The 23,657-nt window shown below is 35.6% G+C and overlaps 5 protein-coding genes across 8 annotated transcripts; 2 read left to right on the top strand and 3 right to left on the bottom strand.

Moving 5' to 3' along the window:
* The first annotated feature begins 382 nt into the window (after window positions 1-382).
* Window positions 383-1,236, top strand: LOC114375248. The gene has a single exon (XM_028333019.1). The coding sequence runs from the start codon at window positions 716-718 to the stop codon at window positions 1,070-1,072; it is 357 nt and encodes a 118-aa protein (XP_028188820.1). The 5' UTR covers window positions 383-715; the 3' UTR covers window positions 1,073-1,236.
* Window positions 1,237-3,233: 1,997 nt separating this feature from the next.
* Window positions 3,234-5,606, bottom strand: LOC114374747 (pentatricopeptide repeat-containing protein At4g14820-like). The gene has a single exon (XM_028332413.1). The coding sequence runs from the start codon at window positions 5,559-5,561 to the stop codon at window positions 3,396-3,398; it is 2,166 nt and encodes a 721-aa protein (XP_028188214.1). The 5' UTR covers window positions 5,562-5,606; the 3' UTR covers window positions 3,234-3,395.
* Window positions 5,607-5,855: 249 nt separating this feature from the next.
* LOC114373990 lies at window positions 5,856-8,980 on the top strand. The gene is made up of 6 exons (XM_028331569.1): window positions 5,856-6,016; window positions 6,349-6,454; window positions 6,846-6,890; window positions 6,982-7,090; window positions 7,801-8,086; window positions 8,481-8,980. Exons 1-6 carry the CDS (start codon window positions 5,969-5,971, stop codon window positions 8,679-8,681), a joined length of 795 nt encoding a protein of 264 aa, XP_028187370.1. The 5' UTR covers window positions 5,856-5,968; the 3' UTR covers window positions 8,682-8,980.
* A 963-nt stretch (window positions 8,981-9,943) lies between these two features.
* Window positions 9,944-15,360, bottom strand: LOC114372934. Of its 2 annotated transcripts, XM_028330502.1 has the most exons (6): window positions 14,889-15,360; window positions 13,233-13,591; window positions 12,384-12,869; window positions 11,052-11,614; window positions 10,885-10,951; window positions 9,944-10,677 (listed from the first exon to the last, which is right to left on the bottom strand). In XM_028330502.1, the coding sequence occupies exons 3-6, from the start codon at window positions 12,769-12,771 to the stop codon at window positions 10,262-10,264; spliced, it is 1,434 nt and encodes a 477-aa protein (XP_028186303.1). In that variant the 5' UTR covers window positions 12,772-12,869; window positions 13,233-13,591; window positions 14,889-15,360; the 3' UTR covers window positions 9,944-10,261. The 2 variants fall into 2 exon arrangements, with proteins under 2 accessions (XP_028186303.1, XP_028186302.1); XM_028330501.1 differs by lacking the exons at window positions 13,233-13,591; window positions 14,889-15,360 and having other exon boundaries at window positions 12,384-13,208.
* Window positions 15,361-17,042: 1,682 nt separating this feature from the next.
* Window positions 17,043-23,637, bottom strand: LOC114376109 (cysteine synthase-like). Of its 3 annotated transcripts, none has more exons than XM_028334030.1 (11): window positions 23,543-23,637; window positions 22,954-23,015; window positions 22,720-22,829; window positions 22,531-22,588; window positions 21,999-22,262; window positions 21,795-21,932; window positions 21,564-21,615; window positions 20,665-20,744; window positions 19,378-19,437; window positions 19,111-19,191; window positions 17,043-17,438 (listed from the first exon to the last, which is right to left on the bottom strand). In XM_028334030.1, exons 2-11 carry the CDS (start codon window positions 22,993-22,995, stop codon window positions 17,346-17,348), a joined length of 978 nt encoding a protein of 325 aa, XP_028189831.1. In that variant the 5' UTR covers window positions 22,996-23,015; window positions 23,543-23,637; the 3' UTR covers window positions 17,043-17,345. The 3 variants fall into 3 exon arrangements, with proteins under 3 accessions (XP_028189831.1, XP_028189833.1, XP_028189832.1); XM_028334032.1 differs by lacking the exon at window positions 23,543-23,637 and adding an exon at window positions 23,312-23,333; XM_028334031.1 differs by lacking the exon at window positions 23,543-23,637 and adding an exon at window positions 23,187-23,286.
* Between the last annotated feature and the right edge of the window lie 20 nt (window positions 23,638-23,657).

The following is a 23,657-nucleotide window of genomic DNA, read 5'->3' as shown; positions in this document are numbered from 1 at the left end:
TTGTAATATTAGTAAAAACTAAAAAAAGAAAAAGAAAATGAATACCTCAAACTGATAATCATAAAGTTGTGAAAATGAAATTTGCGTACCATCAGTAGAACTACTGGACAAACTACCAAAAGCGACGACAAAACAACATAAATGAACATGCCATAAAAGAATTCATCCACACATAGTATAAGCAGCCCCCACCTTCATGTGTTTTTGGCCTTTGCTTAGTTCAATCTATGAGGCTTGGAGATTGATTAATAACAAGGAATAGGATAGATATTAGATACCAGAATATAGTTAAGTTAATTCATGTGTTTGATTAGATGCTGATGTGTTTGACATTATTAATTGTATATTAAATGCAAAGTAGGGCCATAGTAGAGGCCCCTCCGACCACTCTCGTCGTATTTTCCACATCCCCCATGTCCCTTAGAACATGGTGGAAATTATGGCAGTTTTCCCATTCTCTCTCTTTCTCATCTCATCTCATCTCAAACACCATAAAATCTCTAGTTGAAACAACAGACACTTACTAGTTCTTGACTCCAAGCGAGAAAGCACAGCAACATGCCAACATAATAAAGTAAATAACCAAGACTCGCTCTGTCATCATTGCTCACGAATCCAACCAAAACAAACCCACCCGTGGCTTCCATTATCCAAAGATTCTCATTCTCATTCTCCTCCTTATAAGAACTTATCTACACAGCTTGCTAGAATAGAGATGGAAATTGAATCGGTCAAGTGTGAGTGCTGTGGCCTCAAAGAGGATTGCACCCAAGAATACATCCGCGACGTGAAGGCTAAGTTTGACGGCAAATGGTTATGTGGTTTGTGCTCAGAAGCAGTGAGAGACGAAGTTAACAGAGCCAAAAGGCCTTTTCCCATGGAGGAAGCTGTCAAGGCTCACATGTCATTCTGTGGGAAGATCAAATCGAATCCCGCGGTTAGAGTCGCCGATGGCATGAGGCAGATGCTAAGGAGAAGGTCAACTGACTTGTCTTCATCGTCAAGCAAATACAGTAGCAGGTCAAACACCACTTCTCATGTCACTGATTCCTCCACTTTCCCATTGCACTGATGAAAAACAGTGGAGGCTTGAAGCTGGGAACAGGGAAAACCATATAACTCTGTTTTCTTTTGGTTCAAATAAAGTTTATACTTTGCATTTTGTGGCTAAGCTTCTCATTTTGTCTTGTACAGAGCGTTCTGTTTCACATCAACCGTCTTTTTCTTCTCTTTTTTTCTCTCTGTTTTCCTTTCTTGGCAGCAGACATCTAATTTTCATGAAAAAGTACTTAATCCCAACTTTATTCTGCATGAGACAGATCAGCAGAAAAAACCATTCTCCTCCAAAACTTCTACTAGTTCACACAATACAACGCTTTCTGCTTAAGATGGAAAAAAATTATATATCAATCAAACTATATGATTAATCCCCTTGCTAATTAAAAAAGTTGTTTATCTGTGAGTTATCTTCTACTTTGCTTTCCATGCTTTGTATTCCTTCTAAGAAAGGGTGTAATCTGGAATAGTAACCTGGAAATGATTCACATGAAAACAAAATTTTGCATCCATTTTTTCTTTCGAAAAGATCTCAAAGAAGCTAACGTACTTAGCAAGTCGAGTGACATTTGATTTTAGTTTAATGTGCAGTTTTTTTAGCACTCTTTTTCATACTCAGTTTTTTTAGTGCGGCTGGTATTAGATTTCACTCAATAATATTCAATTAAGAAAATTGTATAAAAGTTTGACGTTATCATTTCTTGTCCATAAACATATCTGAGCATTTGATTAATATATTAATAAAGAAACTCCTATAGTCAACTTCTCACCCCCGAATTAGTTTATGTCACAACTCTCAATTTTCAAACACAAAAAAAGTGAATTTTATCAATGCCCTATGGCTATAATGGAGAATGTCATCATCACAACTTGTGTTAAATAATGATAATATGCATTTTTTTTTTCATTTTTATCTTACTACGTTATGTTATGGGGCTGACGATAGTTTTCTTGAGGTTGAGGCATAGAATCTCCATAAAGCTCCATTAAACCAATAAAAATCAAGTGGTGAAGGCACTAATTCCATTTGTTGCAGCTAAAGATGGTTTATGAATTGTGCTCATGAAGGTACTTAATTAGCATTAACATTTGTCTGAATAATGAAACCATGATTAGCCTAGCCACTGCCAATTTGTAGTTGGTGGTGTCGTGCTGAATCGTAGCCGCCACTAGGCAACAGAGCATGGATTCCAACTCTTGAAGTGCATTGATTTTCCTTAGGCAACAAGTTATAAACTACTGATGTTAACCGAGGCCGGGCCCTCGAAGCTATTGTTTTTGATAATGAAACGCGAATGATACTGCTAGTGGTAGCATTGGAAACTCCTTTAACATGCACATCTCCTCTCTATTTTATGTAATCATTCTTAATTAGGGTTGACAATTTTTTCTCCTCTTTGCAGTCATCATTTATTTTTTAAAAAACTTTCTTCATGAAAAGAAAATTCATAAATAATAGAAAAATTTTAATTAGAAAATCAAACCCCGCTGGCTTTGCTTTGTAATTGTATAGATGTTGTTTGAGTGAGTGCTTCGTTACGAAGTATCACTATGAAAATGGATGCTCTCCATTGAAATTTAACATGAAAAGGTAAATTGAATTCATCTCATTCATCATTATTTTTAAACATAAGTTTATAGTATTTTTCATAAAATAAATATCACATGTAAAAATGTCACTTTAGAAGTACTAAATGGCCACAAATGTCAGACATGATATTCACAAATGACCTGTTGGAGCGCCATGCGTGCACAAGCCTCGCTTAGATTTTCCAATATGATATATTCTTAATACTCTGGTCATGGTCATGGATAGGTAAGGTTCTGTGTGGCTAAATCATTAAGGAGTTTGAAATTGTACTGCTGTCACGCCAATTGGCAGTCTGGAGTTATTGTTCTGCCACTAGTATTGGCTCAGTCTGAAATATTAATTTAGCCAACCCCATTTGACTATTTTATTCATCTTATCCATGACACCCATTCGGTCAAACCAAATATGATCATTGGGAAAATATATCATTCTCAAATCAAATGGAAGATGAATAGTTACATCGCACTTATAGGCGGAGTGCATAAAGGATCGTGGCAGTTGGATCGTGTTTGATGACAACCTAATGGTACGAACAATGGGCATGGCGTCAGCAAAAACATGGTCAAATTTTCAATGAACAAGAGTATCAACTGCCAAATGAATTTATGTAATTTTAAGCAAAACCAGAAATAATGATCAGCTTTATAGTAGTGAGCCTTCAACAAGCTCAAGTACATGCTGTAGAATCTATACGGCGGCCCAAAAATGAGGAATTGCTAGTGTAATTCAATTTACTAATAGAAACAATTCACCAATAGTCTCTACAAGAACATATTCCACCATTAAAATGGTGAAACCTAGTCCTATCTCTCATGACAATCTCTATTCGGTGCACCTTTGAGACCAATTTCATAAAGGAATGACAGTCCTCACATATTCTAAGATTTTTAACTATGCGAATGCATGATTCTTTTCTCTCACCAATTAGCCCGTAGCACAGTGCTAATTTCTCACTATGCCAAAGAACTACTTCTTTTTTCTCTTCCTCTTCTAAATCAACCAATATGCCCGAAGTACTGGGTGTGTAGCCAACCAGCTTCAGTTGACTGACTACCGCATCCAACTTTTTATATATTTCATCTGATTGCTTGTGATACCTATCTGCCATCATAAACACATGCACCTCATTGTTCACTTCAATCCTACTACACGCCTTCTCCTTTGAGACTCCTTTATGTTTCATTAATTTCCTTACCAGCCCAACATCATCCCACCTTTTTTCTTTGGCATAAATGTTTGACAAAACCACAAGGGCCCCATCATGATCAGGCTCCAACTCAAGAAGTCGAGTGGCAGCAAATTCTCCTAACTCGATCTCACCGTGATTTTGACAAGCAGACATAAGGGATCCCCAAATGATAACATTTGGCGGGAAAGGCATCGTCTCAATAAGCTCCATAGCTTTTCTCAAGTGGTTGGCTCTACAATACAGGTCCACCATGCAACCATAGTGCTCACGTTGGGGAGAAATGCGGTGCTCATTGATCATGGAAGAAAAGAATTTCTGGCCCTCCTCAACCAAACCTGCATGACTGCAAGCATAAAGGACACCTATAAACGTAACCCCATTGGGCTCAATATTTTGCTCTTTCATCCTATGGAAAAGAGCTATGGCACTGTCAGCATCCCCATGCATGGCAAAAGCATTGATCATACTGGACCAAGATATCACATTTTTTCTTGGCATATTCTCAAATACCTCTCTCGCTTTAACCAAGTTTCCACATTTAGCATACATATCAATCAGGGCATTGTTGATAGGCAGAGTTCTTCCAAACCCATTTTTATCTGCGTACGTATGAATCCATTTTGCTTGAACAAGTGCACCAACATTAGCACAAGCAGAAATGACACTCAACATTGTGATCTGATCAGGCACTATTCTTCGCCGTTGCATTTCATTGAACAATTGAAGAGCCTCCAGAGGCTGATAGCTTTCGGCATAACCAGATATCATAGCACTCCAACACACCAAGTCCTTTTCAACCATTCGATCAAATATGAAGCGTGCATCTTGAACCATTCCAAGTTTCGCATACCCCGAAAGCATCGCAGTAGAAACAACCATATGCTTGGACGGAAGTTGATCATAGACCTCCCTGGCCAAATGCATAGCACCACAATTTGCATACATGTTAACAAGAGAAGTCTGTATATGAGAGCCAACACGAAAACCATTATCCTTAATGAACTGATGAATTGCTTTGCCATAGCTTAAATTTCCAGCGTGAGCGCAAGCAGAAAGCACCGTACAAAGGATAATAGCATCTGGCTCCGTACCAGAAGTTTTCATTTCTTCATAGAGCTTTAAAACATGGTCATAATGAGCATTCTGGGAATAGCCATCGATCATAATATTCCAGGTAACGACGTCTCGGTGAGACATTTTATCAAACAGGAAACGGGCATCCATGATGCGTCCACATGCAGCATACATGGCAATCAAGGCGGACTGAATGAATGGGTCAGCGTGGAAGAAGCCGAACTTGGAAGCGAGGCCGTGAATCTCCAAGCCGAGATTGAGAGCAGAAAGTTTAGAGACGGCCTTGAGCAATGGGGGGAAGCTGAACCTGTCGAGAGGGAACCCGTTTCTTCGGAGGTGGAGATAGAGAGAGAGGGTGTTCTCCGGTGTGGGGCCGCGAGAGAATTGACGGAGGAGTTGGTTGGAGAAACGGGTGGGTGGGTTGGGAATGTGGGAAAAGAGGGAGAGGGCGTAGTCAAGAGCCGAAGGAGAAGGAGAAGGGAGAGTGCAACAGCAAAGGACGAGTTTCAAAAGGAGCAAGTTTGAGTTATCCATTTTGGAACGGAGGATTTGAGCATGAATTTGCTTCACGTGCCTAAGTGTTTTGCATGATGCCAACAAACCCTTCTCACTGGGACTAGGAATCAACCTCGTGCTCATGGCCATGGCCATGCCTCAGACTACTGTGTTCTAAGTATTCTAAAAGTCAGGTCCAAAATATAATAGAATCTCTTTTATTTTATGAAATAAGATAAAGTAGTAAATTTTTAAAAAATGTTTATTTCATTAAACAATGAACAATTTATTTAACTGTACTTTTTTCTCTTTATCTCCTTATTACACATTTTATCCTCTCTTTTATTGTAAAATTAAAATGTACTGTTGTTCAAAAATATTAAAAATAGAATAAAAAATTATATAAATTAAAGGATAAACTTTTTTTTTTTCTGAATTAAATTAGTGAGAGGAATGGAAACCCACCAAAGCAACCTAGCCTTTGAGAATAGAGTGATCATAAGAAGAGAGAGTATATCTGGATTCTGCGAAGAAAGCAGCCGGCAAGCTAAGAAGGGAGCGTAATGGGTGAAGCATTGTTTGACCTTGAACAAGTTCTCATGTCCAAGAAGGTACCCTTTTCTCTCTATTCCCTTTCGCTAGGGCTTTTTATTTTCCCTCAACATGAAAATCCTTTCTCCTTATTTTCATTTTTAAGATTCGGATTTTTACTGTTTTCACTGCCATTTCATGATTCTGACTTCTCAGACCACAGATTGATTGTTTCTTCACTCAATTTCACATTTGGAATTTTTTAGTTAGAACTAGCTTCTTCTTCTATTTGGCGATGATCATGGAAGGACGTGTTTTGGCTATTGTGTACACATTGTGAAAGTTCGTTGATAATGGACTTCTTGCTATGCTATCCGATTTATCACCAAATATATGCCTCTTTTTTTTCTAGGAAATATTGACACCTCAGGAGGCGGATATTCTTCTATCATGCAAATCTAAATCTTTGAGAGATTTCACTGCTGGTGCACTTGCTGCGGGCACAGCTGCATGGGCTGGTTTGTCATTTCTATATCCTTAATGATTCTGGTGCTCATTTACAATGATTCAATGAATATTATTTCAATAATTGAAACTTCTTGCTTTGGTTTTGGAACATTGTATCTTTAATGTGTTAATAAGTAATCTAACTGGTGAATAGTGAAAGTACCGGTACTATCGTACTGATAGTAAGCTTAACTAAGCAATGAAAGAAGATGCTTTCCTCTTCCTCTTGTAGTTATTGCCTTAACAACCTAATGGGGCAATTGTCTTACTTCTGATTCTAGAGCTGCATAACCAGGAAGATTTATAATATGTATTTTATTTAGTCTACCATAGTTACAGCAGATTCTCATTAGTGCTGACTCTAGGGTTAGTATGACGATAACCATTCTGCCTTTATTGCAGCAACTTGGAAACTCAGTAAACCATTTCGAATCAACCTTTCGGCAGGTAAGACTAACCACTTGTTGTATCTTTATTTCTACAGTTATACTAAGGACTTCCTCCCATAGCCTTATTTGTTGTCTTATCCATTTTGCAGGAGCTGGTGCTTTCTGTGGACTGTGGATGTTAAGTAGATCCTTGTATTCTTGTGCAGATCAGATTCTTACAATGGATGGTAGTATATTACAAAAGGAGTTAGCGAATATGTAGGTTTTCTCCTCTCAGTTGCTCACACTTAGTAAACATTTTTGGTTTGTGCGATAAGTTCCAAGCACTATTCTCTGGTATTCTTGAGTAGGTTCTAAAACAAATGCTCTGTCATAAGCAGAGTAAGTCAGTTTAGCTTTGGTTATATGTGCTGTGTACAATAGGTGGCGGGGGAGTTAAAACTACAAAAGTTTTTGTGTGACAAGATCAATGTGAAGTGTCACTTATTCTATCTGAATAGAAGTAGAAAGTAGCTTATTAAATGAAGGGATACTGGCAACCTGTTTCACTAAAGATCAAATAAAATGTAGGATGCGTTTGATAGGAATGATAATGAAGAGTTACTTTTGCTTAGTAGAGGAGTATTTAGGGTAATTCGAAAATGGGGTGATTGTTATTTAGAGTTGAGACCTGTTTTGGCAAATTTGTCGCAGTAAGCAGTTGAAATTTTATGCCTCACACTAAGTGATTACTTTACTTCAGAATATGATTATTATCGTTGCAGTTGGAATTATCTCTGTCCCCTTAAAATTATGTATCTCTCCCATCCAAATTGCTTTTTCACTGACTACATTCCTAATCTGGGAAGAAAAGTTGGGGCGATAAGGGAGAAAAAAGAACTTCATCTCCTGTGGACTCTCCTATTTATACTTATATTTATACAGTTGAGTTTATTTATTTACATATTTTAATTGTTGTTAAATGACAGAATGGTGACAAAGTACCAGAGTGATCCTTCGCTGATGCAGCTTATATCTAAGCATTTCTACTCGGAGAGGATTTTTGATGATTCAACCTCTAATAATCCTAAATTAAGATGGAGATACCGGAATTTCTTTAGCGATAATGCAGTCCATGGTCATAGGACACATGATCGTGAATCTAATGACAAATCCCAAGAGCACTCCCATAATGATTCCAATGACAAATCCCTAGGCTGGTCTGAAAATGTCACCCACAGCAAAAGAACAAATCTTGAGACCAAGCGTACTTTTGTAAGTATTCTTGGACTTTCTTTATTTGTTCTTTAATTAAATGAATTAGGTGTTTTGATGGAACTAAAGCAACTAATTACTTACTAATTTAAGGATAGAAGGGCATGGACTGTGTTGGGGGACTCCAGTGGCCATTTTTTGCCTTGGCCATCTCAAATGTCTTGGGGAAGGGAGTGTTAAACTTAAATTATGCATGCTGAGAAAGTTACTTACATGCCCTCCTTGAGTATACTTTGTATTCAAGGAAAAATAAAGTTGATTAAGTCCAATTATTTATGTTAATGGTTTCAATATGTCTATCTATGCTTTGTCAATTGTTTTCTTCAAGGGAAAAGGAATAGTAGCCATAATGAGATTTTCTTTCACATAATTGTTTCCGCACATTTGATTGCAGGAAAACGCTGATATTATGTCGGAGGGTGACCCTCTTGATTGTCTTTTTAGTTATGCTCCTCCGGTGGAAGATATTCATCATTCAAATTCCCCAAATAAACCATCAGGAATACATAATCGGGCTCGTAGAAGATCTCACCGTAGGCGTCGGATGCGTAATCATGATGACCTTTCAAATTCTGAGTCTGCAGCAGCTATTTGACTGCCATTTAACATTTGCAGAAGTTGATGTTAGAATTATGCAAATTGTGGGTGTATGTTTTTTTACTAACGTTCAGATCAGTGATCAGTCCCCTTCTTTTCAAACAACATTGCAGAAAGGAACAGTGTCACTAGTATGTTAATTGCCATTTACTATGTCACAGATTATTATGCATTTGACTTTCTCAGGGTTTGTTATGTTTTTCTTGATTCATTTCATACTTCACGAGTCAGAAAGTGTATCTGATTTAAAGTCTGTAAGTTGTAAGATAAAAGTTTATAAGCTAATTCATTGAAGTAGCTGATTAATGTATGATTACATAAAATGAAATATTATATTTTTAGATAATTATAGTTTGATTTTTTTTTATCAATTTTGTTTCTTATTTTAAAAAATACATATTTTATTCAAAATTAAAATAGTGTAATTAAAAAAATAATGTTATATAAAGACAATTAAGAAGAAAAAGTAAAATCGGATTTGTATCATATTAGGCCCACGAGACCCAATCTTATCAATTTTTGGTATGGTATGCGATGCTTTTCACTTCTTTATTTATAATCCACAAAAACTGGTTAGTGTAGCTCCATCACTTTTTCATTATGGAATATTGGATTTGCCTGTTTTAAAATACAGAAATATTGTTTAGCCAATAGTGAAACAAGTTAGTAGATAATTGAGAGAGGGCGATATAATAAATTTGAAAGAAGCAGAAGGGAAAGGTGGGAAGGGCGAGTGAGTTATTTATGAGACGTTTCAGGGTGGCAGAGCAGAAGCAATGGCGATCCAATACCCTCCCTCACGTGTTCAGCAGTCATGTAAAATGATATTGTTTCCTGCGTCTTTATCAATGGTTGACTAGAAGACCAGAATCTGAAATTCTTTTCTTTACTTTACGCCTTCTGTTCTTCTATCCTATCATATGTGACTTTCTCAGTTGCGTGCGTTCTTCTTCTTTATATCACAATTTAGATTATGTAAGAAGACTAGTTCAAGAAAAAAAGAATCTAGAAGGAAATCAAGAAAATCTAAAATAAAAACAATATTATTTTTTTAGTAAAATACATAATTTAATTAAAAAAACATTTTTACAATAAAAACAAGTTAATAAATTGCATACTTTCAGTACTTCAGGGTAACTTGGTGAAAAAAGGTAGCAATTATGCATTAGAAGACTAGTTAAAACGGGAGATGAGAACAAGAATTTTATGGTAGACGGATAAATATGTTATGCCAAGCGTATTTTAAAAAAATTATTTTCATTGCAACAGGGAATTTACTACTGAAAATGAAGCCACTGTACCAAGACTGTTTGCTACTCAGTTTTAAAATCCTTATCAAAATGTTCCGACAGATTACTTTAGTAGCTGACCTATCGGCTAGCATATTACAGTAGCAAAGATCAGCATAGTGCTTTTTACAACACTGAACTTACTACATCTTGTTTGACAGACCAACTTCATATAGTCCCTCGAACAATCTCACTTGATTTTGCTTGGCAAAAAATCCATGTTGGTCGCAATGAATAAAGGTTCTGTGAAAAAAATTAAAATTGTCACAACCTCGAAAGATTTGTCAATTCAATCTATCACTTTCAAGCCAAAGTGTTCCTTTACAATATCATTGGATGTCCTGCCAAAACCATAGGCAACCTTTTTCATGATTTCAAATTTTTCCACCTCCCGTCTTATCTGTTTCTTTCTGTCTCTTACAGCACTAGACGATACATCTGAGGTAGATGAGTTTTGACAAGCCAATTCATACTTCTCACATTCCACTTGCTGATACAAATTTTTTAAGTAAGTCTTTTGGTCTTGAAGTGTTTCTTCCACCACCTTATATTCAAGCTCCTGTGACTTTCTAAGAGCCTGGAGAACCTGATCAACCTCAGACTCAAGTTTTAATGAACGAGGTTGAAAATCATAAGATTCCAACCCTGTCCTAACTTCAAAAGGGCCGTCATTGACCATAACTTCCATCACATCATTGCCGTTATCTAATAAATGAACACAAAACATTCAATATGTTTAGTTGAATGCACCCAATTAACTGAATGTACAAGATTTGTCAGAAGTCAGAGATGATAAATGGTCACTCTGTTTCTAAGGTCTTTCAGAAACCAGACATATCCAGTTCTGCACCTCTAAAAGCAGTGGAAAGCAGTAAAAATAGACATGTACAGGTAATAGGAGAGGATATTTACCCAAAGAATGAGCTATAAGACTGTCATCCTCCTTCCAGATTTCTTCAAGATTAGTTCCACATTTAAGCTGATATAAACTATCAAATTGGTCATAAGCCTTTACAATAAGCAGGAGAGAACAAGAAAGATGATTTTTTTTCTATTACCCAAAAATCATTCAAAAATACCTTTGAGATGGCCAATTCAATACGACACAGCAGCTCCTTTGCAACAGGCTTCTGTGAACCACGCAAGAGACAAGCACCAAGATTCAAAATTTTCTTCCGAATTTCATCATCCAAATCAGCAGCTCTGCATGTTTGTAGGAGATTATTAACATGCGAAATCATATCTGTCCTCCCATCACAGCGTCGGCAGTGGTACTGGGCATCTAGCCCAATACTTCCTCCAACTTTGCCAGCCAAGAGAGATCGAAGAGCGCATTCCATATGAGCAACATGGCCACAGATGCCCCCACCAATGTTCACTTGGCACTTGATATAACTATAGCCACCATAAGCTGAAGAAACAGTTTTGCAACAAAGGATGCAAACACAATCACGGCAAAACCCAGGTTCAGAACAACAGATATCACAAGGCATGGCTGGTGAATATTTTTCAACTTCTTCTAACACCAGACTAGTGCACTTCTTATTACTTGCTTTACACTTGACAACGTCCCCAGAGTCAGAGTCATATGCTTCTTGTGCTATCTGTAGAAGAGGTACAGCAGCTATAGGCACCTCATTGCCTGTGATACAGAACAGCATAGGTAGTTATTTAGCAATGTGATATCATCTTAATAAGCAAAATAAACATAACAGTATGGTGCTGCATGCTGAGCGTCACTGAAAAATATGAAAAAAAGGAAAACACCATAACAACTAAGATGAAGAATAATAGTTTTAAAAAAGGGTTCACAACCACAATTGTTGCCATAACATAAAGGTTTTTTAATTCATAGCGACCCAATCGCAATTGCGGCCGCATCACCAATATAGTATATTGCATAAAATCTTGCAAGTCTCTCGTAAGCCATTGGTAGCAAAAATGGTTTAACTATCCCATTAATAAAATTCATAAACCTATTCACTATCATGTCAAGAAATTTATCTTTATTCTCAAGTGTTTTGTAATCAGATTACAACTCTTAATTAAATAAATTATTATCTGTATGTACACATGATAGTGTAATCGTAATTAGAATTACACATATACACTCAGTTCAGAAAAAACAAGGACAGGGCAATTGAACTCGGCAGAGAGCTTATTACCATGAAATCCACCATGTTTAAAGCAGCAAAGTCAGCAAAACAAAACAAAACATCGCGTGAAAGCAACAAAAAAAACGCATTCAAGGCAGAAAATTAGAAAAAACCCTGCCACAAATAAAAAAATGGCGAAATTAAAGGGAAATGTGTGAAGGCCACGGAGAGAAAAGGTATATATCCTCGTGTTAAACAGAGAAAAACTGAACATCTGAAAAATCCAATTAAGAATAAGTGAGAGAAGAAAGGGACCGTTGGTTGAAGACGATGGTAGAGCTGGAATCTTCCAGGAGAAGGAAGCAAAAAAGGCATCAAGATCCGCTTCAGGATAATATTTCTTGATGTAGCATTCAACAGCAAGTTTGCTCGCAAAGATGTGTTGCCTGCTGCGGATTGAGCTTGAGCCTGAGTCAGCAGCGTTCTCCTTCTCCTTCTCCTCTTTCAAGGCACGGATTAGTCGATTCGGCAGATACAGGTACCGATCCTTAAAGTGGCTACGATTTGCGACAACTCTCCGCCCAGTTCTCCATCCCCAAATGTCGCCCTGTTCCGGCCAATTTTCCGGTGCGTATGGAAATCCCTCGCCGGATACTTCCGGTGCCACTGCTTGTAAATTCCATAAACCATTACTCTTCTCCATCTCCAACGCTACTCAGCTAGCTAGGGTTTATGGTTTGATCGAATGAATTTAAAGGTTTTCAAACCAGTGTTGCGACGTTACAAGGATCCGATTTCAGTCTAAGACAAGATTTTTTGCAGAGAATCCCGTTACAAAACCAGAAGAATCCCAACAAAATACAAAGTAAAAAAATCAGATATAGTTAGTTCACACTGCCGAAACCCCTTAGAAGATGCTGAGTATATGTAAGGCTGGACAGTCAAGAGATTGAAGAAGAATAACAAAAATCGTGACTTGTTCGCCAAAGAGAAAAGTGTAGAAGAAGAAGTAAAACATTAACCTTTCTCAATTTTTTAAAATTCATAAACAAATATTTGATAGGTCATGATCCTTAAACTATTCTCTGATTAAGTTTTTAGTCCCATACCATGGTGATAATATGACAAAAACATTTTGTAACCAAAAAGCCGAAAGCAAATTACCAATTGCCCAATTGTGCGCCCCCTTGACTATGAACCAAACCAAGCATAATCCCCTTGTAAAAACTTATAATAAAACTCCTGACACCAATTGCAACCTCCCTCTCACGCACACATCTTTACTCATTGCTTGTTTCCTTGTTGAAAACCCCTGTTGCCCCACAGTCCTATGCTACCCTTCAGAACATTGATTCACTTTACGCACATGTACATAAAGTATTTGTGAAAATGTCACAATGCCGGAGTGCAACAAGCAAGCGGTGGCCATGACAAACACAATTATCAAACCTCTGGTTCCATTCTACACCAATTTCTGTTCCCCTACACCCAAACTCTTTTCCAAATTTCACTCCCCAAAGTCCCTGAAATTGAAACATCCAGAAATTGTTCAATAGTATTAAATATTTTCACAAAATAATTACCCCTACAAAATGTGACCTCTACATCATCATTTCATGGCTACAATTCACGGAAGGAACTACAAACTCAACTATAGTTTGAGGATTAAGACCAATCAAATATTTGTTTAGGAATTAAACACATATTTTGTTATAAAAAAAAGTAAGCAAATAGAAAATATTTACAAACTTCTAACAATTTGGTAAAGTTACACATAAAAGGAACACGTTTTAACATTATCATACAATATTTGAGTTTTTGGAAAACCGTCAAAGAACATAGAAACCATGTCAACTGGTTAAAAAATATAGAAATTATAGTTGGCTTGATCCTTGACTGTGTAACTTGATGGCCCACTTCACCACCCGCTCAAATGTCCTCATCACAAATGACTTTCACATCACCCAATTATCCATGTTATCAATCATATCAACATCTCAACACACCAAATGGTTCTTAGTTGGTAACCACAAAGTCTTTTGTACAACAGGACTACTGTTGCATCTTGAAACCCACACTTCTGATTAAGGGAACAAATACATTATCACATAAGGGCTACGACCTTAAGGATAACCGTTGGCAAACAAGACTCCTAGCCACTTGATCCAAGCACGCAATATAACCATAAGTATTGTTATTATGTTAAATTCTAATTTAGGCAACCACCCCATTATGGTTCTACAACGCGAAGGAAACATAAATGTGTGAAAGTCCATGCACTTTGAAGACCCACTTAGCAAATATCACTTGGTCGATTACCCTCAGTGCATTACAGAACAAATTGGGTATGTTATAAAAAAAAAAAATTATTAACACAATGATGTTTTCACACATTAATTGTTCAAAAAATGATATTGCTTCATTTCAGTTTATGTGAATAAACCCGTAAACACTAGTTAGTGATTAGTAAAAAAACATAACAAGAAATGTTAATAATTTACTTAATTATCACACCTACTACTCGAGTGTTAGTGTAGAAAACTAGTAACAAGTCTAGATCGAAAAAGAAAGCAATTATGATTCCAAAATCTCTAAAATCCACCAGTTCAGGGGGAGCCTGCACCAAAAGGCACTAGATCTACAATGCATTTGACCTTGCTGAGCTATGGCATATGCATGCAACTACAGAATCAAGAGATCGAAATCAAAGGGTCTTCTTGTGGAATTTTTTGTCCCAGATCTGGGTTAAACCTTGTAATCTAAGGGCTGTGCAAGCTTTCTACCACTTACGGTCACCGCTGACATCACAGTCACAGTTACCATTATCTCCTCTCCGACTTGTTGTTCGGGTACCACCGGCGATGTCCTCAGCGTTATTTTTGGTTCCAGCGTCAATGCCGTTTTGGCCGATCTTTCTGATCGAGTTTTTGCTGGCAAAGGGATCCAGGATTTCTTCACCTGACAACTCTTGGAATTTTTGTGACTAACCTTTCAATTGCTACATGATTTTCCCAAACTGTAACCTATAATGTCAGCAATGTTCACATTATTTACAGTCCTGCACTGCATTTATCTCTGAAAAATAATACATTGCGTTTTTCCATTCTTCATTTCCTTCATGCACATCTATCCTGTGAATTCCCCTTCACTTGTGTTTCTTGAATACCACGCTCATCATAAAGAAGCTGCACTTTTTTCGTAGGCTTTGATTGTGATTTTTCTAATATTTAGAGCATTAACAATAGATGTTTTTAGGTGCACACTCTACTTCTCACATACCATACTCTAATTTATTCCCTCTTTCTTTTGATTCAATGTTTTATTTTACAATACCGGAACAAAAGTTGCAGATTTTGAAACATAAGGAGAACAAAATTATATTTAAGCTTTTTGTTAATAAACTACAATTAAGCTAAATATACATTTCCAGTTTTCTTAAACAGTATCAGTGAAAAGTTACGTTATAATGTTTTATAAAACTCAAATAATGCGAGATTTCTTTAGTTGATTATGCTATAAATTTGAATCACATATCTTTTAAAAATATATATTGAATTTAAATTTCAGTACAATTAATTTAGAAACAAAATCAAATGTAATAAAAAAAATTAAATTCAAAATTACAAAAACAAAAATAAATTAATTTCTTTTGATTCGAATAAAAATCACATTTTTTTAAATATATGTTCATTAATAGACTCAAGATTTATTTTATACAAGAGAGATGGTTTGTTTCAAGGATTTTTTTTAGAGAACATTATTTTGTTATTCCCAGATATATGATCGGAAAAAATTATCCCACATTTGTGATGGGTAATAAAAAAATTAATTTTGGGTGTATTTTATTCTAAAAAATATATAATCTTACATTTTACTAATATTTAATCTCAACTAAAGATAAGGGAAAAAATATTTCCATGAAGAAGAATAAGTGAATAAAAATTCATATGTACCTTCTTATCAACCAACTAGTATCTTATTACTTTTTCATTTCTCATTATTCTTTTCCTTCATGATATATGTTTAAATTTTTTTTAATTCTGCAAATTTTGTTCATGTCCAATTAATGTTTCCATTGATCTACTATCGATATCATTCTTGCATTTTAAGATAATTTTTTTCTTTTTTTCCTCCTTGCACTTGTTTTTAATAGAAAATTTTTGTTCTTCGTGAATTACAATTTGTTATCAAAATGATTCTTGTACGTCGTTTCTCCTCTCTCCTCGACCCATCACGTCGCCTCCGCAAATCTCAACCTGTATGTACAAACACATTGGTTACCCCAGAGAAAAGTCCATGGAGTTCTGCATCATTAAGAGCTATTTCAACTCTGTTAATCGCAGAGTTGAGAAAGTGGAGGAGACTTAACATTTGGATTGCCTTAGTTCAATGGTGGAGGAGGCAAATATGTGGATGGATGAACCTATATTGGGAAGTATAAGTATTATCGCGGATTAAGGGTTCAACTAGAAACAAAAACGTTACAGGTGACATCCTTGCAAACAAAGATTGAAAGACTACATAGGGATCATTTCTTGGTATTTGATTTTCAGGAATTAAGGAAAAAAATGAATTGAATGCATTTTCTGGATTTTGTTATTTTGGTTTTAACATAGGGAGGGGTAGGTGTTCTGTTTTAAAGTATCGGTAATATGAACCATTAATAGTTAATAATCCATACAAAATCAAAATTATTTAATCTAACTACATAGTTAATCGCAAAGAATTTTAAAATTTTCACTTATTAATAAGAAAAGTTAGCTTGGGTGCTTTTCTCATAGACTATTTGTTTGACTTCAATGAGTTGAGTTTGTCTACGATGCAGTACTTATTTTATTATTATTTTTTTACTTTTTATGTATGCAACTTTGAATGATGAACTAGAATTTTCGGAGGACAAATATGGGGTTTGTTTGATATGCCGAATAATCTCTAATCTAAACGTAAAAGCATCTAAAATGTTATATGAGAAGGTCCAACAAATCAACTTCGGTCTATATCTTCCCTACCAAAGGAAATCAGAAACATGGTATTATGACCTCATCCGTGTTCGTCTCAACAACAACAAAAGATGAAACATGTTACTTATAAGCAACTTTGAATACTTTTTAATGTTGCAGGCACAAAATTATCGCTCCAGGGGCATCAAGAAAAACTAGTCTTTTGGAGCAAGTTTTATTTTAGAGTCAGAGTCACAAACAGTAGTACTCTAACAATCTAGTTAAAGCCTGGTACAAGTAACAAGAAAATTCAGTAGTGAGAGCCTTAAACGGGAATTCAGGGCTCAAAAGTCATGCTTTCAGCTTCGCGTCTCACTGACTCAAATAGCACGGAGGACAGGTACCTCTCCCCGAAGCTGGGAAAAACGGCCTGCACCATATCAAAACGCACCATAGTTTCAGTTACTCAATAAACAGAAACATGAAAATTTATATCGTCAGTCAAAGTCAAAAGCTACAGTATCATGTTTTTTATTCACATCAAATCAGTTCCACCACTGCAGCATTGAGATGGGGGATCTTGTCTTTATAAACAAAGCTTCATCCGACTCGAATTCCACACTATTCTCACCAGGGAAAAAGAGGCACTGTTTCTCTATATTTTTTTAATAAAAATAAGAGAGCTAAGGGTGAGTTTGGTTATGAGGAGAGAATGAGAGAGAATAGGTAGGAAGAGAAATAGGTGAGAAATAAAGTGGAAATGGTAGTGATTTGATTGAAGAGTATATGAGAGAAATAGAAGAGAAATATTTAAATTAAAATGATTTGATTGGTATAAAAAAGGAAGAAAGAGGATATAAATTAATATTACATGAGGAGAGAGAAAAAAGAATGTGTACCATGCCCAATTCAACACAAAAAAGGGAGAGAAGCTCATTTACATATAATTCTTCTCAAATCTTCTCATATTAGGGTGGAAGTTTTTTATCATGGGACCCAGCATTTTGTTTGAAAATTTCCTTCCTAATCTCGTACCAAATCACCAAGCTTTTGAAATTTCTCCTCTCTTCCCTCCTCTTCTCTCCTCCTCCCCTTTCTCTCCTTCCTACCAAACCAATCCTAAAGGAGGTTCTATAATAGTTGCTGCTTTGTGAAAGTAATTATAAGAATAAAATAGTAAGAGAGAAATAGATATAGGGGTAAAAGTGGACACAAAAATGTCTACAAATAAGTGAATTTGTTTTTGTGTAAGGGTAAAATAGTCTCATTAAAAGTGGAGATCACAAGCCCGTAATAGAAGTTGTATCTCCTTTATATGGTATAAATTAAGAGCAGTTCTGAATATACTTCAAAAAAATTCCATTTTATTTTAGCTTTTTTTTTTTTACTTTATTTTTTCGGTCATTAGTTTTTAAAATCTCATGGACTAAAATGTTTGACCATTTAAAAATAAAACATAAGCTCGTCCCATCTGTAAAATCCATGTTGTTAATGTAGTCCAAGAAATCACTAATTCTAGGCCTTCTTGAATAAGATCACTAATTTCATGTAGTCAATGGAAGCAACAGATAATAGTTATACTACCTGAAGCCTTTCTTCTTTATCATGTTATTGGTTTTAGTACGAGTAACAATACCAATAATATGATAACTATAAGAATTTAATTTATGTGCATGGTCAATATAAAACTTTTTTACACAAACATCTAATAGAAATTCACTCTATTGTAACATCATCCTATTCATTAATATAATGTGGTAGGAGAATGAATTCCTATTGGATATTTATGTAAAAAAATTTATCCTAAAAATTAAACTCAATGTAATCATAAATATATCTACTTATCTTTCTTAAATCATCAAAAATAAATAAATATAATTACTGGCCTTTGCAATGCTTAACCAATTTTTCATATTTTGGGAAAAACAAACAATTCTTAAGCACGCTTTTCCCATCTGTAATATCATGATATTGTGGTCCAAGAGATCACCAGTTCATTTGTTGGGTATTATGCATAACGATTATACTAGTAATTCTGATACTTTTCTCAACAGACATTTCTAAATACTTTCACGGAAATATTAGGCATACAAACAACTTACAACAATAAGCTTCCCGGCATTTTCTGGTCTTTTTGCAATCTGAAAAGCAGCAGCAGCTGCAGCTCCGGAAGATATTCCCACCTACAAAAATATCCAGAGTAAGTGGTTCAATTTCAATCGACTATAAAATTAAAAAAAGAGAAAATGTTATAGCCAGCTTATATTTTTTGTTTTACCAAACCCAAATCCAAATATTCATTACAAACTAGGCTCCACACAATATATTAGACGCTCACTCTTGGCTGTTTCTATAGGTTTAGAACTTACAAATAGGCCTTCTTTAAGCGCAAGAAGCTTTGCAGTTTCTATTGCTTCATCACTTGATATCTGCGCATCACACATATCTTAGGTTTAATAGAATATTAACTGTTGCAATTAAAAACAAATACTGCAAAAAGATGAGATATTCGATGTCTCTCTAATACAACACATCAATCACAATTTTATTTTTCAGACTTTAAATTTGTAGCATAATTGAAATCTGCATCTAAAAAAAAAAACAATTATGACATATTAGAAGTAAAGTTGTACATTACAAAATATTTCTATGTCAAATCATAATTTGTAAATATTTGCATTGGTAGCCCTAAAATCAGCACGTAATCTTGAAAGATATCTGGAATTCCAATTTTCTATATAAAACTGTTCAGCTATATTTGAAATGAAACTTAACCGGATTAGGTATAATTGCATAACGAATTTTAGAATGTGTTGTTGTGTGTCTTGGATGACCACAATTGGTCTTTAATTATAATAAGCAAATAGCATCCACATTGATTACATAGGATCAATCTAATAATGAGTAATAAAGACTAAATCTCTAATTGCTATCTAATCACAAATAAAACTTCGTACCCCATTGCCCAGAGGCTCTTCGCTATGCGAAGGTATGGGGGAGGGATATTGTACGCAGCCTTACCCTTGCATATGCAAAGAGGCTGTTTCCGGATTCGAACCCATGACCAACAAGTCACCAAGGCACAACTTTACCGCTGCACCAGGGCTCGCCCTCTAAAAACTTCGTACCCCATTGTCCAGAGGCTCTTCGCTATGCGAAGGTATGGGGGAGGGATGTTGTACGCAGCCTTACCCTTGCATATGCAAAGAGGCTATCTAATCACAAATAAGAGAATAAAATATAATCTTAACATTACATAAATTAGTACTCAGAAGTTTATATTGACAGAACTTTCCCAGGGAAGAGGAAAACCATAGTGCTTTAGGACAATCAGAAAATAATTAAATAGGTTTTCAAACTGGAAATGACAAGCAAAAATCTGCTTAGATCAAGTGAAAATTGTATCAATTTATAACATTAATAAAACAGGAAACTGCCAGATCAAATCCATATCAAAATAGGTTGAAATGTCAAGCGATTATCAGTAGTTGGATGTAAAAACCATAAATACATTAGTCGTCCCATTTTCTAAAACTCTACATGACATTTCCAAACAACTTTAAATAAATATTTTCATAAACAACAATTTTTTTTAAACTATGATTACATGATCGCTTGAATAATGTAATTATTATCCACAAGTAATTAAAGCTTACTTGAATAACTTCATCAAGAAGATTGACTTCCAAGACACCAGGGATAAAACCAGCACCAATCCCTTGAATCTTGTGTGGACCTGAACATTCACAGTAGAAGTTTACAAATTAACCACAACTAGAAAATAAAGTTCTTTACCTCAATCATAAGGATTTATTTTAAATAAAAATTGGGAAAACTATAGTAGTTACAGCCTACAGAGAGCAAAACAAACAAGAAAAGACAAACAGGACCTAATTAGTTTAAACTCTAAAGGGATAATTTTAAGCTGAAGAAAAGACAGCATAATCACAGTAACATCAACTTTACATGATTACTAGTTAGCAAGTGGTTAGTCCAAAGATCAATCTGGTCAGGCGACCATGAAATGGAGTCAAGAAAAATTCATAACAAGGAAAGATGTAGTGAATGCTGTATTATAAAGAAAGCCTAGCGATAGTTTTCTTTCATAATTTGGACCAGCTGAATAATTGAAACACAGTCCCTCGTGGATGATAAGAGGAAAGCGAGCAAGATGGGGGTATTCAACAATACCTTCAACACAATCAATTATTAAATGACATCCAATAGCATTTACATGGAAAGTAATAATCATGCCTTAACCCATTGAGTAGGGTTGGCTACATTATTGTTAATAGATGGCATTGTTTTCTATCATAAACCAAAATTCTAGTAAAACTGAGAAGAGAATGGCAAGACAGGAAAAGGTAAAAGCAGGAAGAACAAGTTTTTAATTTTTTTTTTATTGGTTTCTCCTAAAGTTTTGTTAAGTTCCATTCGATTTACACAGCTCTCAAACACCGAAAAGAAAATCAAATAAAACATCAAATTGTAATGAATTTTATTGTTCTTGTTCACCCCAAAAAACTACATTATTACAGAAGAGGTTACAACTCACCAGGCTTTCCTCCTGAGAGCACTGGACTTTCAACTGGTTCCACACCAATCAGCTGCATAAAGGGAAAAAAGTGGGCATGTTGAAGTCTCACATTGGCTAGAGATAGTGTCAAGATAGAATATATAAATGGGGAACAATTCTCACCTTACAAGCCGATTTTATAAGGTTGAGTTAGACTCAAACTCACATTCTAAGACACCTAAATGTATATTAAGGGAGAAAAAAGGTAACCTTTATATTCGGATTCTGCTCTTTAAGATATTTTCCAGCACCTGTTATTGTACCACCAGTGCCTATCCCAGAAACAAATGCATCAATTTTCCCATCGGAGCCTTTCCATATCTCTGGACCAGTGGTTTCATAATGAACCTGTAATTACAATATACAAGTGTCAAGAATCAGTTGTACCAGTTTCAGAAAAATTTGCTTAAATACCTTGGGATTGGCAGGGTTTTCAAATTGTTGAAGTATGTAGGCATTGGGCGTCTTAGCCAATATCTCTTCAGCCTTCTGAACAGCACCTTTCATTCCCTTAGCAGGATCTGTCAGAACCAACTCAGCTCCAAAAGCTAATAGAATGATTCTTCTCTCAAGACTCATAGAAGCAGGCATTGTAATTATGAGCTTGTAACCCCTGGCTGCTGCCATGAAGGCTAATCCAATGCCAGTATTACCACTTGTTGGCTCAATGAGGACACTCTTCCGTAAAATAAGAAACCCAAATATCAGTATTATAGATTAAATTGCCAACTCAGAGATACACTAAATTAATACCCAGAATTCCTTTTCTCACTGTACCACTTCCAAGTATTGTACATATCAGTTGTACATACCCAGGTTTAGGAATGATTCCCACAAACACACACAATGAGTTAATCATGATATAACTGCTTATACCATTCCAATACGACACCTTTACTAGTCTATTACTAGCTTCATTTCTCTTTAATTATCAAGATATACCAACCTTTCCAGGTGTGATAAGTCCCTTCTCTTCTGCATCAGCAATCATACTATACCCAATCCTGTGTGTCAAAAACAAGAGAACAAGCACGGAATAAAAAAATAAAAAAAAAGCCATGCCAAGCATAATGCTACTGAAAGCATTAACTTAAACTCAAAGAATCAATAGACACGACAATGGAAAAATACTTACCTGTCCTTCACACTAGAGCATGGCTCCATCAACTCCAGTTTAGCAGCAACCCGGGCAACACAACCATCCGCAAGTTTATTTAGATATACTAATGGGGTTTTACCAATCAACTACATAAAATATACATCAGAGTATCAGACAACAGTACATAATCTAGAAAGAAACACCATCAACAGGGGCAAAACCCAGAATGAAAAAGCATGCAGAAATGGGCATCAAGGTACACAAACTCACTTCCGTAACATCTTTGGCAATTCCGGACCTTTCAACAGCCATTATATCTGCTCACTACAAAGCTGACAAACATACACAAACTATTAGCATAGAACCTACAAATTCCATATCCCTCACAAAGCTACCAAAACCCACACACCCAGTAAGAAGAAGAAGAAAATTCAATTGTAATAAAATTTCAATCTTGTCTGGCTAGAAAGAAATACTATATTTCAACATTTTCTTGACATCACCTTTCTCGGAACCAAGTAGGAGGATCACAAAATCGAGAAAATTTACTACTTTTTGCGTGAAATATCAGTGCCTAAGTGAATATATAAAGAAAATGACATTCTGACTATATTTAATATTTAATTACCAATAATAAATTAATAATAATCTAAATTGGGGCTTTGCATTGACCCTGACTCAAACGTCGCCGTTCCAACTCCGAAAGCCGTCATGCGAAAAGAAAAAAAAACAGAACTAAACAATCACTGATATTGATGGATTAGGATTGATTAGTGGCAAATAAATCCTAATTCAGATGCGTAATTAGCAAACAATAGTTTGATTAGTGAAGTGGAGGATCATAGAAAAAAAAATCGACCTTGACTTGAGGAACAGGAATGACTGACACACTAAGACAAGCACATCGGCTATCTACGAACTACAAAGTACGGCGAAGCTAACAACACTCGCATTTCAGTCATATTTATATTTAT

Source organism: Glycine soja, chromosome 11 (genome assembly GCF_004193775.1).
Source record: "Glycine soja cultivar W05 chromosome 11, ASM419377v2, whole genome shotgun sequence".
Lineage (NCBI taxonomy): Eukaryota > Viridiplantae > Streptophyta > Magnoliopsida > Fabales > Fabaceae > Glycine > Glycine soja.
The sequence above is the reverse complement of the archived record's forward strand: the minus strand, read 5'-3'. Positions and strand labels throughout refer to the sequence as shown.